Source organism: Mobula hypostoma, chromosome 23 (assembly GCF_963921235.1).
Source record: "Mobula hypostoma chromosome 23, sMobHyp1.1, whole genome shotgun sequence".
Lineage (NCBI taxonomy): Eukaryota > Metazoa > Chordata > Chondrichthyes > Myliobatiformes > Myliobatidae > Mobula > Mobula hypostoma.
In genome coordinates this window covers 29580864-29599011 of record NC_086119.1, presented here as the reverse complement: position 1 = coordinate 29599011, position 18148 = coordinate 29580864, and the positions used below count along the sequence as shown (strand labels likewise).

The 18148-nt window shown below is 39.6% G+C and overlaps 1 protein-coding gene across 3 annotated transcripts in view; it reads right to left on the bottom strand.

Moving 5' to 3' along the window:
• tmem248 (transmembrane protein 248) overlaps positions 1-17911 on the bottom strand; it is a 37602-nt gene extending 19691 nt beyond the window's left edge. For all 3 annotated transcript variants that reach the window (XM_063031110.1, XM_063031113.1, XM_063031111.1), the window contains exons 1-2: positions 17780-17911; positions 2221-2397 (exon numbers count right to left, since the gene is read on the bottom strand). In XM_063031110.1, the coding sequence (XP_062887180.1) occupies positions 2221-2397; positions 17780-17782 (180 nt within the window). In that variant the 5' untranslated portion in view covers positions 17783-17911. The remainder of the gene's footprint in view (positions 1-2220; positions 2398-17779) is intronic.
• Between the last annotated feature and the right edge of the window lie 237 nt (positions 17912-18148).

Genomic DNA, 18148 nt, shown 5'->3' with positions numbered 1-18148 from the left:
CACTGAGGCTGTCTACAAGAAGGGTCAGAGCCGTCTCTATTTCCTGAGGAGACTGAGGTTCTTTAACATCTGCCGGACGATGCTGAGGATGTTCTACGAGTCTGTGGTGGCCAGTGCTATCATGTTTGCTGTTGTGTGCTGGGGCAGCAGGCTGAGGGTAGCAGACACCAACAGAATCAACAAACTCATTCATAAGGCCAGTGATGTTGTGGGGATGGAACTGGACGCTCTGACGGTGGTGTCTGAAAAGAGGATGCTGTCCATCTTGGTCAATGTCTCCCATCCACTACATAATGTACTGGTTGGGCACAGGAGCACATTCAGCCAGAGACTCATTCCACCGAGATGCAGCACAGAGTGTCATAGGAAGTCATTCCTGCCTGTGGCCATCAAACTTTACAACTCCTCCCTTGGAGGGTCAGACACCCTGAGCTGATAGGCTGGTCCTGGACTTATTTCATAATTTACTGGCATAATTTACATGTTACTATTTAACTATTTATGGCTCTATTACTATTTATTATTTATGGTGCAACTGTAACGAAAACCAATTTCCCCCGGGATCAGTAAAGTATGACTATGACCTTTGAAAACTAGTAGCCATTTTTGGATGGCAAAACAAGGGATAACAACAAATGCATTGACATCGCCAAGTCAGAAGAAGACAGGTAAAGTGATACACTAGCATATTAATGGAGACAAAGGCAGAACAGGTTAACATCATGGAGAAAGAGCCCACATTTGTCCAACCTCTAATTATTGCCCATGCCCTCCAAACCAGGTAACATCCTGGCATCCTCATACGAGTGCAGAGTTTCCAAAGTATTTTCCCCCATTTGGGACCATTCTGTTTGTAAACTCCACAGCCACGTACAGGTCCACAATCCCTTATCCAAAATCCTTGGGCAAGTTGCATTTCGGAATTCAGAATTTTTCGGATTTCAGACCCCCCCCACCCCCACCGATACCAAAAAACACGTACTGTATGCTCAAGTCCCTTATTTAACCTGTCTCAGTGCGGCGGACTTTAGGACCCACCGGCGCATCAAACCTATGCACATCCTCCTGTATACTTTAAATCATCTCTAGATTACTTATAATACCTAATACAAATGTAAATGCTATGTAAATAGTTGTTATACTGTATTGTTTAGGGAATGGTGACAAGAAAAAAAATTATTTCCAACAAAAACATTCAATAAACCATAAAAATATACAGCTTCAAACGAACCAAATCAAACACATGGTAAATGACTTATTGGAATAAATGTAGAACATCACTGTCACTATAAAACTTCAGTAATTTGTCTTTCTGTTTATTTAAATCATATACAGTGGTAGTTCTGACACTATTTTCTTCAGTAAGATGCCACACAGACACACCACGATCAAGTTTCTGCAATAACTCCACTTTCTGCGTTACTGATAATGATAGATGCTTCCTTTTCTTTTTCTCATTGTTACCCATTGGGGTATCTGCAGCTCTTTTTGACATTTTCACAGTGAAATTAAACACAAAGTCAACAGTGAACACAAAATATCAGCGAACAGCAAATGCACGTGTAACTAGTACAAGCGCTGAGCCACAACTGACGTCTGGCAGTCTCTGCTAGTGCTGCCACGTCACACCTGAGTGACGTCAGCTGTTGGCGAAAAAAACTTTGGTTTTCGGAGCTTTTTGGACTTCAGAATTTCGGATAAAGGGATGCGCACCTGTAGTAGGTTCATGGCATTTCACAGAATCACTGTTTCATGTCATGACTAACTATATAGTAATAGCCAACCACTTTCATTTAAAACAAGTCTTTTGTCAACTTCTGTCAAATTTTGACTCAAATATTTTGTCTGGTTTGAAAATAGTTGCATGAAAGATAGGGTTCTGTTTTAAAAAAACATTTGCCATAAGCATGACAATTGTTTGTTTTAAAACCTTTTTTATAATTATTGCTATTAATTTTGTTTCTATAAAATTATAGGCAGATACTAACAAACTAAAAATTATCACACATATTTTTTATGTATATAAATGCAAATTTGACAGTTTGAACTTCTTTTCTCTCCATCGTCCGCACCCTATAAAATGGATCTTGAAGTAAAATTGCTCTCCAATGTAGTCTTTATGAATAGGTGCTAGCAATCTTGTAAAAAATTCAACCTGACTTTTTGTAAAATATACATTTTATTTCCAAGCAAAAAATGGAAGAATAGAAGAGAAACTACCTCAGTCATCTCCGGAGACTTGATTTCTTTTATTTTAAAGAAGTATCCCAGTGTCAAAAAAGCTATGGCCATAGCACTGACACTGATCATAAACACCACAAGGGGAGGACGGTTGCTGATGTACACCTTCAAATTCTCCAGTGGATGGGCAGTAAGCATGGTTCCAGTTAAGTAAACCTACAAGACAGAAGGTTGTTAAATTCATGACAAGAATTGACGTGATTATCTACTGACAGCCAGGAGGGGATATGGGATACCATAAAAGACATTATTTTTAAAATCAGCAGATACTGGTCAGGTTTATTTAAGGTACAAGGAACAGAATGTTGACTAAGGATTGGAAAATGAGCAGCAAACTTTAGGTATGGAATGAGACTTAGTAGAGTGGTGGAAATTTCTGGAATACATATTGATATTGATAGGCATCCAATTTTCATCGATCAAGAATTTCAAAGAGGTAGCAGCAGAGTTCTAATTAAAGGTACTTTCGAAATGTGGAAAATCTGAACAAGACTTCATCAAAAGAATCTTCACTTCAATTAACACACACGATTAAAATGAATATTCCTTTTCAAGGCAAAAGATTACTAACCCTTTGCTTTCCTATAGATAACAGCTAAAAAGACAAATTAACAGAAAATGATTTGCATTAATATAGTTGCTGTCCTGAGACATAATGACCAATTCACACAATAAAAATACCATCAATTTAACTTTGTGAATACAATAGCTTTAAACAATTTCAAGCAAAGATAATTATCTTTTATTCAAGTTTTAACTGTTGATTTTCAGAAGGAATTCAGGGGAGATCAGTGCATCACTAATGAGCCATGGAAAATAACCAGATAGCTTCCATTCACCCCAAGGAATTCACAAAAAAACTTGGTATTATTTTCCTTAAAACATTTCAGCTACAAAGAAATGTATATTCTTCACCTACTATTATTCTTAACTGCAGGAAGTAGACATTATTTTTTTTTTAATTTTCTTTTTTTTTTAATTTTATTTTTATTTGGATAAGGAGTTCACAATTATCATGTACTTTTTTCACACATATAACCTTTTCCATTTTTTTATATGTATAAAACTACAATTATTTATACATTCTTAAGTACACATTGATATAAAAGCAAAATAAACATTTAAATAATTATGTACTGTGGTAAATTTAACCTATTAGGCTAAGTAATGAAATTAGTTGTTAAGAAAAATGGTAATAATAGTTTCCATACAACCCTTCTGGACCATTTCCACTGGTCCAAAATGTTGCATACAAGCCTATATACCAACCATTGTAGGTGTTTATATCCCAATTTGTTCGTGCTTGTTCCTGCCCGCAGACATAATTATCCAATCCCTATGTACTTATTTACTTAATTTTTTCTTTTTTTTTATCCCTTTCCCAAATCTTTCCCTTTACTTGTGTTAATTCTCTATTTTCCAAAAAAAAACAAACATTTAGACTAGGGGTGCTTACGTTAGCAATATTACTGTGTTGATGAGAAGTGCAATATAAATCATTAGGAGAGTCATCTAAAGTCTGCTCGCATTGGGGTTATATATTCAATCCATTTATTCCAGATTTGATAAAATGTTTCTTTTTGAGTTCTCAGGGAGTAGGTCAACTTTTCCATTTTAAATATTTCCAAGATAATTTCATACCAATCTTCTAATGTAGGTGGTATTGGATTTAGCCATTTTCTAGTGATTGATTTCTTACTTGCCGCTAAGAGGGCCTGCAGCAACTTTATATCTTCCTTCTGTTCAAGGAACAATACATGCCCCAAATAGAGCGTCTCAAAGTTCGGAGGTATCTGGGACCTAAGTACCTTAACTAATGTTCTATGAATACCTTCCCAAAATAGACTTAATTTAGGGCAATCCCAGAAAATATGAAAATGATTTGCCTCCTTGGAGCCGCACCTTCTCCAACACATCACATTTGTATCTTTATATTTTTCCTGATATGGGGTCTTGAAGTATCTTATAATGTTTTTCCAACAATGTTCTCTCCAAGTCAAAGAATTAGTCGAGGACCATTGAAAGCTGCAGATTTTCCCCCAAGCCTCCTCTGAAAGTACCAACCCCGCTTCTTTCTCCCACTTCTCTTTAATATACAGTGTATTTACATTTTTAGCATGGGAGAGTGCATTATATAGGCGAGAAACTGATTTACTAGGTATTGAACTGCAAGCCGAATTCAGAATCTTGAAAAATTCTAATTCTACTGTTGATAGGTCTGTATATCTACAACTCTGGTTAACATAGTTTCGTATTTGAAGGTACCTAAAAAAGTCATTATGTTCTAGGCCATGTTTGTCCTGCAGGATTTGGAAACTTTGTAATACTCTTTTATCTATAAATGAGAGGTAGGTTGTAAGACTTTTCTTTATCCATAGCTCAAATCTTTTATCTCCTCTGTTGGGAAGGAATTCGGTATCATATGCACACCATCTAAAGAGTTTTAGCATGTTATTATTTCCACATGAATTAAGCACCTTCTGCCATACTTTTAATGTAAGATTTATCCAAGCATTATTAAATTTTTCCAACTGGGCCATCAATCCTTTGTCAGCTATTGAGGCCTGAAGAGGAAAACTGTCAACTAATCCAAATTCTATTTCCTTCCATCTAGCCTTATATTCCCTATTACACCAATATAACAGAGGGGTTATCTGTGAGGCATAAAAATAATTTCTCAGGCAAGGAAGAACCATACCTCCTCTTTCCTTCCCTAACTGTAAGGTGTTATATCGAATTCTAGGTTTCCTTCCTTGCCAAATGAAGCGGGAAATCCATTTGTCCCATTCCCTGAATTGATTATCATCCACCTCCACTGGTAAAGTACGGAAAAGATATAATAACTGAGGAAGAATATTCATTTTTATAGTATTTATCCTTGAATTTAAACTTAAAAAGGGGATAAGATTCCATCTATGCATATCTGCTTTTATCTCTGAGATTAATGGCCCATAATTTACCTGTGACAGTGTTGAAAGATCCTTCGGCAGGGTTATTCCTAAATATTTTAATGATTTAGCTTCCCACTTAAGATCGTATGTATCCTGCAATTTTTTGGATGGTGTATAACTTAGGGACATAACCTGCGTTTTCTTTACATTTATTTTATAACCTGATATTTTCCCAAAGTCATCCAACAGTGTAAACAATCCTATAAATGATTTTTCTGGTTCACTCAGATAGACCAAAACATCATCTGCGAATAACGCCACTTTCTGTTCAATCCCTGCCACCTTGATACCTTTTACGATTTCGCTCTGTCTTATTAGTTGGGCAAGTGGTTCAATATATAGCGCAAAAAGGAGAGGAGAAATTGGGCATCCCTGTCTAGTGCCTCTCTCTAAAATGAAGGAGTCGGAGAGGTCCCCATTTATCTTAATTCGGGCTGTTGGGCTGTCATACAGAGTCTGAATTACTTTAATAAACCTTTCTTGAAAGCCGAATCTTCCTAACACTCTGTATAGGAATGCCCAACTAACCGAATCAAAAGCTTTCTCAGCGTCCAATCCTACTACCATTGTCTCTGTCTCATTCTTATTAACCTGTTCTAATATGTGCAGAGTTCTCCTTATGTTGTCCTGTGTTTGTCTTTGTTGAATAAATCCAGTCTGGTCTAAATGGATTAGGCCAGGTAAAAGCTTTTCCAATCTGCGCGCTAATATAGATGTAAATAGTTTGTAATCTAAATTAAGAACACTAATTGGCCGATAATTGCCACATTCTAGTTTATCTTTACCCTCTTTAGGAATAACTGAAATAATCGCTTCTCTCCAGGAAGGTGAAGTTTCTCCTCTCTGCAAGATCCAATTAAAGGTGTTAAGTAGTAATGTGGCTAACTGTGTCTTCAGGGACTTGTACCACTCTGAGGTAAACCCATCAGAACCCGGGGACTTTCCAGCCTTTAACCTAGAGATGGCCACATTCAGTTCTTTGACAGTTTGGAAGTAGACATTATTAAAAATGTAAATATGCTTTGCGAATTGTGACATTACTCGTGTTACTTTTTGCAGGCTACATTAGTAATCTGTTTGGGTATAATTAAAACCCAAACCAATTATAGCTAATTCCAAACCAAATCACTGCCAGAGGATTTGTAATATTCTCACTACTTAACCTGATACAGTATATCCATGTGTTATGCAGTATGGACACAGAAATTCGCCTGCAGAACTCAGGAATCACTACCAAAAAAACTGAAATCCAGAATACAATTTGCTTTCATGGAATTGCTCTGGAGAGAAAAAAAATTGCTGCAGAGATTTGACCTGAAACTTCAACAATTCTTTACCTCCTTCAGATCCTATTTGACCGGCTGGATTCCTCCAGTATTATGCAGACATCCCACCTCTCCCAGAAGTTCCGGGAGTCTCCCGCATATTGATAGCGGCTCCCTGACGCCCACAAATTATATACAATATCCCGGAAATCGATTTTTTCAGAGAGAGAGAGAGACACAGAGACACAGAAAGACAGCCAGATGTAGCGAGAGTGACAGAGAGAGCATCCCGACTGGTCTCTCTGTGCTAAGTAGACCTATCAGTTTTCTCTGTGGGAGGGCTTTACAGTCAACCTCTCTCTCTCTCTCTCTTTCATTGTCCATCAGTTCAGTTTAGTGTCCTGCAGCGCCATGGCAGAGTGTTCCAAAAGAAGAAAATATAAAACGTACTTCACCCCAGACTACAATAAAGAGTACCCCTGCCTAATAGGGGTCAAAAATAATGACAGTGTTGCTCACTGCACTATTTGCAACAGTGACTTTTCTATTGCCCATGGTGGGTTAAATGACTGTAAAATACATGTTGAGGTGAACTTAACAGGTGTCATTCGTTCATTAGCATAGCTAACGTTATTAAAACTAGCTGGGTACCTGGCAAGGAGGCAGCTGCTAACCCACCCCCCTTACAAGACAAAGCAGTTCTTCAAAGATGCCAGAGCATTCAATGCCAGGTGCTTTCAAAAAATCTTGCAGAAGTTCCCAATGAGACCAAATCTTGAAAAATCTGTCAGTGCTCAATACAGAGAGCGAAGATGAGGTGAATCCAGAGCAGATTTTGACTTTGGCAGAGAGATTTCCAAATGTGATCAAGGCAGATGCAAGAGAACAGCTCCACTTGGAAGTCCTGGATTACGTCTCAGCTAACCTTGAAGGACTGGTGCCAAACTACAAAGGTCTGACAGTTGATGAGTTCTGGGGGAAGCTGTCCAAAGTAAAATCTGTGAGCACAGGGCAGTTGAGATTCAAAGAGCTCTGCCAGTTGATGAAGCTGCTTTTGGTGATGCCAAATTTTAATTGTGATGTAGAAAGGTTATTCAGCATGGTGTGTCACATTAAGACAGAATTCAGAAGCCAGCTGTCTCACAAAACACTTGTGAATCTGATGTCTTGCAAAATTAACAAATTTATTGACACAGACTGCTATGAGGTTGAGACTTCCGGCGAAATGCTCAAATCTGCCAAGCAAGCCACATCACAGTACAAGGAAAGTTTGCAAAAGAAATAGAAAAGCTATTTGCATTAGCATTTAGCTATTAGCATTGAGACTGCCAACAAAATACTGAACAAGATACATATATACACATACACACACAGAGGCATGCAAAACTTTGGGCACCCCGGTCAAAATTTCTGTTACTGTGAATAGCGAAGCGAGTAAAAGATGAACTGATTTCCAAAAGGCATAAAGTTAAAGATGACACATTTCTTTAATATTTTAAGCAAGATTACTTTTTTATTTCCATCTTTTACAGTTTCAAAATAACAAAAAAGGAAAAGGGCCCGAAGCAAAAGTTTGGGCACCCTGCAGGGCAGTACTTAGTAACACCCCCTTTGGCAAGTATCACAGCTGGTAAACTCTTTTTGTAGCCAGCCTTTCAATTCATGTTTGGGGGATTTTCACCCATTCTTCCTTGCAAAAGACTTCTCGATGATGTTTAGGTCAGGTGACTGTGAGGGCCATGGCAAAACCTTCAGCTTGCGCCTCTTGAGGTAGTCCATTGTGGATTTTAAGGTGTGTTTAGGATCATTATCTGTTGTAGAAGTCATCCTCTTTTCAGCTTCGGCTTTTTTACAGACGGAGTGATGATTGCATCAAGAATTTGCTGATATTTAATTGAATTCATTCTTCTCTCTACCAGTAAATATTCCCCATGCCACTGGCTGCAACACAAGCCCAAAGCATGATCGATCCACCCCCGTGCTTAACAGTTGGAGAGGTGTTCTTTTCATGAATTTCTGCACCCTTTTTTTCTCCAAAAATACCTTTGCTCATTGCGGCCAAAAAGTTCTACTTTAACTTCATCAGTCCACAGGACCTGTTTCCAAAATGCATCAGGCTTGTTTAGATGTTCCTTTGAACCTTTTGAACAGTTTCAATATGTGATCAAATAAATCGTCATGTTCTTTCATAATCAAATGTCCTGTACACATACACCCTTGGAGGTCGACCGGGGTGGGGGGGGCGGGAGAATATGGGGTTGCAGGGGGCGGGGTGGTGGTGCTACCTCCCTGAAATGAGTTTTTGCAGGGTGGGATGTCTGATTATGTATGTTGCAAACTGAGAACCTGAAGTTTGACATCGTGAAGTTTGATGCCAAGGTGCAATTTTGATAACAAGACCAATCCATCACCAGAAATACATACTTCAATCTTTGATTCTAACCTTCTTTGTCATCTAAACTTAGCAAGATTGTGCTCAATAGGGCATCCATATTATTCACAATTGCCATAAAAGTAACATTTCTTTTCCATTGTTAGTCAAAGCATAGACACAAAGACACAGAAATTTGTTTTTGTTTTGCTCAGCCGGATAAATATCAAAAGACTGCAGGAAACAGGATATTAAAAGAAAAGCTTTGTGCAATGACTGTTACAACATCTGATATCAGAAATATAATGCTAAGCTTGCTGTAAAGCAAACCACGCAAAATCCAGTATTTCTGATCCCTTAATCTTCAGATCTACAGTCAATATTAGCACCTAAGTTGGGTAAAATCTTGGGAGTGAAAGCAATGATTACTCACTGCTGGTATTCATAGAAAATACTAACTTAATGTTTCTTCCAAATGTCCAGATGACCTTATACCTTCCCAGAATGCTCCGGGCCAGGCTAAAGCTCTATATAAAACCACATCTGTCAATACACAGCTGCTCGTGGTTCTTTTGCATCAAGTTCTGCTTATCCATCATTCCTCTCCTTCCTGACCCACACTGACTCCATCTCTGGCAACAAATTTAAATCTTGTTTTCAAATTCTCTAGCCCTACAAATATTTAAAATCTTTTATCCAATTCTAACACCTTACAAACACTCCATTAATAACTTTGCATTCAATTACTTATGCACTAAAATTCCTTCCAAAACCATTGTGATAGGATATTAGAACCAACGAATCACAACAAAGAGGACGAGAAACTGAAATTATGGATCTATTTAAGGGGATGTTACTCTCTAAATAAATCAAGTTTTAAAAGATTTTTGCTGATTCATAAATTGGTATCAAGAGAGGAAAAGAATAACAAGGAAAGTTACAACACATTTTAATGAATAAAGGTTCACTTAAGAGAAGGCATTTGAAAATCATTACAAAAGATAGAGAACAGCATTTGTCAGATTACAGCCAGCTTTGCACTTCAGGCCAGCAACTCCTGCATCAAGTCTTCAATTTGTTCTGCATGGTAGACTTACAAAAAAGTGTAAAAACTTCCTGCTGTCTTATCTATTCTGATTTCATTTGAATGTGAACCCTGAAGGTAAGAGATGAACCTTGATATTATTGCATGAAATTAAAACAGCGGGCATAAATCTAAAACAAAATTAGTCCAATCCTTCAACATAAAATAAGCAATCAAGTAGAAATTGATAATGCAAAAACGAATATTGAAAATTACACAAGTAAACATCTTTACAAAATTATGATTAAGGAGAGCACAATAACTCCTTCCTACAGGGTGTGCAATTCCAACCAGGCAGTAATCTATTTTATTTGTTCATTACGTGCCATGTCGTATGACATGGGCGATCATGGTCACTCCATGACCATGATTGTTCTCGGCAAGTTTTTCTACACAAGTGTTTTGTCATTGCCTTCTTCTGGCCAGTATCTTTACAAGGCAGGTGAGCCCAGCCATTATCGATACTGGCGTCCATGCTCGCATAACCAGGTCTTGTGATATGCTCCAGCTACTCATATGACCATCCACTACCTGCTCCATCTGACCCTAATCAAGAGGGCTAAACAGGTACTGCACCTTGCCCAAGGGTGATCTGCAGTCTACCAGAGGGAAGGAGCGCCTTATGCCTCCTTTGATGGAGACGCATCTCTGCCCAAATCTACTTACATTGGTGATCATTAATTAAAAATGCAAGATCAACAAGTTGGAGCATCAACTCTGTCAGTCTCTGCAAATATTTTTTTCTTTCTAAGGTTCCAGTATTATTTATCTGCTATTTCCGATTTTCAACAATCTACTCTTAGATTCCAAGAGTTCAAAGAAAGCAAGTGGCAGTGCCCATACTATTGACATGATGACTAAATGCATGCATAAAGTTAATAAGGCAACCATGGGATCCTGAGGGCCTTTTTAAAATCTTTTTTGAAAGACACACTGAAATGTAAAGTACAGATCTGTCATCCTTACCCAATGATATATTTGTGCGTGAGAGAGTGCACAAATGTTCACCGTGTTGATTCTTGAGATAAGCTTCATGGAGAACTCAGTACCCTGGGCCTATATTTTCTTGAGGTTAAGTGCACATTGAGAGATAACAAAACTCTTATAGATTTTGACAATGTAGATGGAAGCATTTGGGCTTCCACTACCTGGGATATTGAGAACCAGAGAAGAGAATCAAAACCACAAAAACTGTAGATGCTAAAAATCCAAAGAAAAAAACACACAAAATGCTGCAGGAACTCTGTGGGCCAGCATTTAAGGAAAAAAGTAAACAGTTGACTTTTACAGATGAGACCCTTCTTCAGGACTGGAAAGGAAGGGAATGTCAGAACAAGGTGGTAGGCAGTAGGGGAGGAAGTAGTTCAAGGTGGCAGATGATAGGTGAAGCCAGGAGAGGGAGAGGTGAAGTAAAGAGCTGGAAAGTTGGTTGATGAAAGAGATAAAGGGCTAGTGAAGGGGAAATCTGATAGGAGAGGACAAAAGACCATGGGAAAAAGGGAAGGGGGAAGAGCACCAGAGGGAGGTGATGGGCAGGTAACGAGAGGAGGAATGCAAGGGAAACAAGAATGGGGAAATCAAAATAAAGTGCCAGCCATTGAAGTCTGCAATAAGGAGCCTGGCATAAAAAAATGCATCCCAGGCTGCAACTAAGGAGGCAAGGGTACAAATTGTTAGGTCCCTAGAGAGATTTTCTGAGGTGCCAGACAACTAGAAAAAGTAACTGATGGTTTTACAATGAATTTGATTATTTTTCCCCATAGAGCTTTTAATGAGGGCAGTGCAGAAACTGTGGTAGACATCAGTAAGACCTTTGACAAGGCCCCACGTGGGAGTAGGTCTAAAAGCTTAAGAGCCCGAGAGAATCTAAGCAAATCAAATCCAAAATTGGCTTCATAAAAGGAGGCAGACAGTAATGGTGCAGGATTATGTGACTGGAAGCCTATAGTACAGGGATCAGTGTTAAAAGTACATTGTTATAAAGTATCAACAAAATGCAGGAAGTATGATCAGTATGCTCAAAAATGACAAAAATTGGTGATGCTAGTGGCAGTGACAAAGGGAATCTTAAGCTACAAGCCTATACTGTGGGTTGTTAAAATAGGCAATTGGATTTTAATTTTGATAAATGTGAGGCAATTCATTTTGGATGGACTAATAAGACTGAGCTGCACAAAATAAATGGCAGCACCCAGAGATATTGGCATATGGATGGACCTTGGTGTACAATTTCCATGGGTAAATGAAGAGGACAGCACAGGCAAATAAGGATCTCTCATTACTGAGAGGTTAACTGTCAACTTTACATGACATTGGGTAGGTCACAGCAGGAATCAGAATCAGGTTTAGTATCACTGGCATATGTTGTGAAATTTGTTGACTTTGTAGGAGGAGTACGATGCAATACATAATAATAGAGAAAAATCTTAATTAAAGTATATGGATATTAAATAATTAAATTAAATTAGTACAAAAATTGAAATAAAAAAGCAGCGAGATAATGCTCCTGGGTTCAATATTCATTCAGAAATCAGATGGCAGACAGGAAGAAGCTGTTCTGGAATTGAGTGCATGCCTTCAGGCTTCTGATGGTAGCAATGAGAACAGGGTATGACCTAGGTGAGGGATGTCCTCAATGATGGATGCCACCTTTGAGGCATTGCTCCTTGGAGACGTACTGGATACTATGGAGGCTAATGCTCATGATGAAGCTGACTAAATTTACAACTCTGCAGCTTACTTTGATCCTGTGCAGTCAAACCCCCCTCTACACCAGACAGTGATGCAGCCAGTTAGAATGCTCTCCACAGTATATCTGTGGAAAAATGAGTGTTTTTGGTGATGTGCCAAATCTTCTCAAATGCCTGATGAAATATCACCGCTGCCATGCCTTCTTTGTAGCTACATCAATATGTTGGGTCCAGGTTAGATCCACTGAGATATTGACACCCAGGAACTTGAAATTGTTCTCTTTCCACTTCTGATCCCTCTACAACTGGTGTGTTTTCCCTCTTCTTAACCTTTCTGAAGTCCACAATCAGTTCTTTGGTCTTATAAATATTGGATGCAAGGTTCCCTGTGCAGTTCTGGTTGCCACATTATAAGAGGATGACTACATTAGTGAACATTGCCTGGGATGGAGCATTTCAGTTAGAAAGGAGAAACTGGATAGACTGGTTTTGGTTTCCTTAGAGATAATAGTGAGAAATGTTCCCTATAGCAGGTGTATACAAGAACAAAAAGCCTAAATTTAAGAGGAAGTAGTCGGAAACTCAGAGAGTGGGTAGATTCTGGAATGGAAATACCAAGTTTCTAAGTATGTAGTTAAGCAACTGAATTACCAAAGCATAGCCCAAGTACTGGAAAATGGGACTAGTATAGACAGGTACTCAAGTGGTTAGCATGCACTTTGTGCCTCACTACAATTCTATATTCAAGTCAAAAATCAATACATGATAATATATTAATCAAATCATAAATATGAGCAAAAGGTCAACCACAATCTTACTGAATAGTGGATCAGCCATGAGGGGACAAATGGCCTATGCCCATTCTATTTCACATGTTAAAATGAAATCAAAAGTACAAAAATATCCTCTCATTCCTGTAAATTAAGAAGAAGCACCAATCTGTAGCTTACATTATATCAGCAATAATGTAAAATACAACCAATTTGGTAGCAATAATAAATTTGGTTGAATGGTTATTGAAATTCCACAATCCCAGCAATGATACACGAACACTGAGTTGCTAAAAACATTAAGGCATCAAAGATTATATTCCAGTTTAGGAAGACGGTTGCATAGCTGTCAGAGCCAGCTACCTCACACTGTCAGAGACCTAGGTTCAATCTTGACCTCGGAAACCATCTGTGTGGAGTTGCAAATTCTCCATGTTAGCACCTGGGTTTCCTCCCGATGCTAAGATTTCCTCTCATATCTCAAAGATGTAGGTGTTGGTAAGTAAATAAGTCACTCTAAATTGCAACAAGTGTGTAGATGAGTGGTATATTCCAAGGAGGGTTAATTTAGTATGTGGGATTACTATAGGTCCTGTTTTCTTGTTGCATTTCTCCAAGTTCTCAAATTAATGTAAATTAATGTGTCAATACTGGATAAATCTGATGCTAAATGTTTGTATTTGATTAAAAAGAAATGAATATTACAAATTTTAAAACAGACTGACAATCATACTCATGGCAAATGAAACTATTCAGACAAAAGTCACACAATTCTGGTTATTCAGTAGTTAGTAACACGATAAATTTGAGCATTCGAAGTACGGGAACTTGCACACTATTGAAACCTCTCAATTACATGGCAAAATAAAGACTCACAGAGCAATGCAGCATTGAAACTGGCATTTGGCCCAACTGACCCATGCCAACTACAGCATTGTCCCTGCTTATCCCAGTTGCCCGTGTTACACCCATAACCTTGTAAGCTCTTGCCCTCAATGTACACATCCAACTCCCCTCTCAAGTGTTGCAATTGTATCTGCCTCCACTATTTCTTCTGGAAGCTACTCACTGCTCTCTTATGTCTCTAGAATCTCTCCCCTCTAGTTTTGGACTCCCCTACCCTGGGGATTAAAAAAAACTTATCCATATCCCTCACAATTTTATAAACTTGAGGTTACTTCACATTCTTCTTTGCTGCAATGAATAGAGATCCAGCATGGCCAAATTCTCCCTATAATTCAAGCCTCCTACTCCAGGCAGCATTCTCAAATCTCGTCTGTACCCGCTTCAGCTTGACAATGTCTTTCCTGTAACAGGGTGACTAAAACCGTACACGATACTCCAAATGCAGTGTCACCAACTTCTTTAACTCCTACATAATGTCCCTACTCCTGAATTTGATACCTTAACTAATGAAGGCCAGCATGCTACATCTTTGAGGTACAAGAGGGAACCTTGTACCTTGTACTAGTGTAATGTTTTTTGAGAAGTCTGATTTAAATACTAGGCCAGATTAAAAAGGTCAGAGTGTCAGGTGGTAACCTTCACCATCCTGCCTGTTTGCACAGTCCATTCACTGAATATGCACTTGGGCTCCAACAACACTTGTCAGTGCCTGGCTATTCACTGTACAAGCCCTACCCTGGTTTAAATGTACAAAGTGCATTACCTCATTTTTATCTAAATGAAATACATTATTAGCCATTTCAGAGGCTCTCTCCCTAACTAATCAAGATCTCTGAAATTCATTGCAACCTGTCTCATTATCAACAATATGCCATGTACATTCATACTATAATAAAGAGGTCTCAAGACTGACCCTGGGGCATCCTATCAGGCACATGGCTCCAGTCGGAGAAAAGACTTTCAAACAACACCCTCTGCTTCCCATCAGAATCAATTCTGAATCCACCCCACAAGCTCCCCGAATCACAAACAATCTAATCTTCCAGGTCAGCCTGCCATACAGGACCTTAGCAAAGGTTTTACTAGCCAAAGTCCAGTCTTCTAGAACTTCACCAGTGGTTAATGATGACGCAACCTATATCTCTGCAATTTCTTCCTTGGCCTCCCATAAGGTGCAGCGGTGCACTTGGTCATACTCTGAGGATTTTCCCAGCTTAATGTCCCTCAGGGCTGCAAATACCTCCATACTCATGATGTACATGTTCCAAGACCTCAACACTCATCACCTTTCTCTGGCATCAATTATATTCTCCTTAGTAAACATTAAAAAGAAAATTGGCATTACAAATCCTGGCCATCTCACACAGCTTCATACATAGGTGGCCCTGATGGGCTTTAAGAGGACCTAGTTTCTTTTACTGTTAATATAACTGAAGAATCTTTTGGAATTATCTTTAACTCTCCCTGCCAAATCTATCACATACCCTCTTTTCCCCTTCCTGATTTCCCTCCAAATCCTTCTCTCTTATAATCATTTATATTCTGCCTACAAGTAAAGTACACTTCCTCCTTTTCCCTGACCAGGGCCTTGACCTTTCTCATCAGACACGCTTCCCATAACTAGGATTGCTCACCCTTCACACGAAGACCAACAGGAGTGTGCTGCTCCTGGACTCTAAGTAAGACCCTTTTAAAAGCTTCCGACTTGCAACTGTTCTTTTGCCTACAAAAAGTCATCCAGCTTGACCCTGTCTAATGCCCTCAAAAGTTGGCCTTGCTCCAGTTCAGGACCTTAACCTGTTCTCTCTTTTTCCTTAACTATATTAAGTTTAATAGAATTGCGGTCACCGGACCTAAGGTGCTCCCCAACTACCATCTCAGGTACTTCCCAGCCTCATTCCCCAAGAAGCAGCCCAGTATTGTTCCTTTGAAACTCAGTCCTTCTATAGATTGTGCGGGGAATCTATCTGAAAAGCACTGCACAAATTCCACCTCATCTAGGTCCTCTGCAGTCTGGGTGGTCCAACTGTTAGCAGGAACATAAAAATTTGACACTACCACCACCCTACTTAACACACCTGCTTAAATTCTTCTTTCACTTCTTCACATATATGATCTAACAATCAAAAGCTTTTTAGAGAACAAGAAACAAATCATAAACACAAGAACGTCTGCAAATGCTGGAAATCTAAAGCAACACCAACAATGCTAGAGAAACTCGGCAGGAGAGGCAGTCTCTATGGAAGTGAATAAACAGCCGATATTTCAGGCTGAGACTCTTCTTCAGGACGGCACGCTGCTAATTCTTTACATGTTGCAAATTCTTCTAAGTTGGAACATGCACTGATGTGTGCATTTATCTTCAAATACATTCAATGCGCACCAGAAAATTAAGCAGTCCATGCCAAAACATGGGCTGATAAGTAGCAAAAACATTCACATCACTTTAAGTGGCAGACAATGATCACCTTCAACAAGAACAGTTCTAACCAAATTCCCGGTGCCATCTCTACCAACATCCCGGGATCACCACCAACTGGAAAATCAAGACCAGCAACACAGTAGCTACAAGATCAAATCAGAAGATTGATACCGTACAGTAAGTGACTTATTTCCCAATACTGTTTTCTACTATCTACAAATTAAAAACATGATCTAATCATATCCAGTCAAAAACCTTATTATCTATGTCCAACTGGCACCCCATCCAACATCAGTCCATACTTGTTTTAGAGTGTACCCTCCATAAAACGCACATCAGTCATCATCCTCATCTATTCTTGTAGTACTTCCCAAATCCACAAGCCCAAGAATGAGAAAAACTTCAGGCAATACAATAATCAGGAGTTTAAAGTATTTCAAGACAGCACACAAAGACATTCTTAAAAACAGCTAGGAATGAATAATAAATTCTGAACACCCAACCCATTCACAAGTTGTTCTTGAACTGAATAACCAGTGGAACCACTTCTGAAACTAACTAGATGTCAACTGCATTGCTGTAGATGTTATAGGGATGATAAAATGATATCGAATTCTCTAAAAGGGCATGAATAAATATCAGTTTTCAACAACCACAGTTTTCAAAAGTTCACATGGCTGTCATTCTAATTTTTATTCATAAACACAAGATACTGCAGATGCTGGAAATCTTAAGCAACACACACAAAATGCTGGAGGAGCTCAGCAAGTCAGACAGCATCTATGGATGGTAATAAACAGTCGACACTCTTCATCAAGACTGTAAAGGAAGGGAGCAGAAGCCAGAAGTGGAACACGACCTATTACTAATTTTCACGATTCCACTACAAACAAAACACACCAAGGAGCAAAAAGTGATGCGAACAGTGAAGCCCATTCGTCTTTTCCTCAACGTTAAACTGAAAGGACACCGACTCCCGAGTTTAACAGGTAGCGGCCTACACTAAACTTCGCGACAGCGCAGCCTGCGCGTTTCCAGAGTGCCCGGCCGTGCCAAACAACGCAGGGGGCGAGACTTACCATTCTCAGGCCGTGCCGGCGGCCTCGCCCGCCCGCTTCTCCCGGTCCGGCGACGACGCAGATTAACGGGGAAGTGGGGCAGATCGAAAAGGGCAGGAAGATGGAGAACGGCGGCGGCGGGGCGAGGGAGGAAGCAGCTGCACTCGGCTGCTCTGCGGGCCGCCTCTCGGCATCTCTCACGCCGCTGCCGCGGACAGCAAGCGGCTCGGCATCTCGGCCTCGCAGCCTGAGCCGCCTGCGGTGGAGGGGGAGGGTGGAGCTGTGCGCCCTGCCGACTCTCCGGGTGCGAAGACCGGGCAGCAGGTCTGCAGACACCAGCGACGGAGAGAGGAGGGTGGCGGGCAAAGCTGTGCGCCCTGCTGTCTCTCC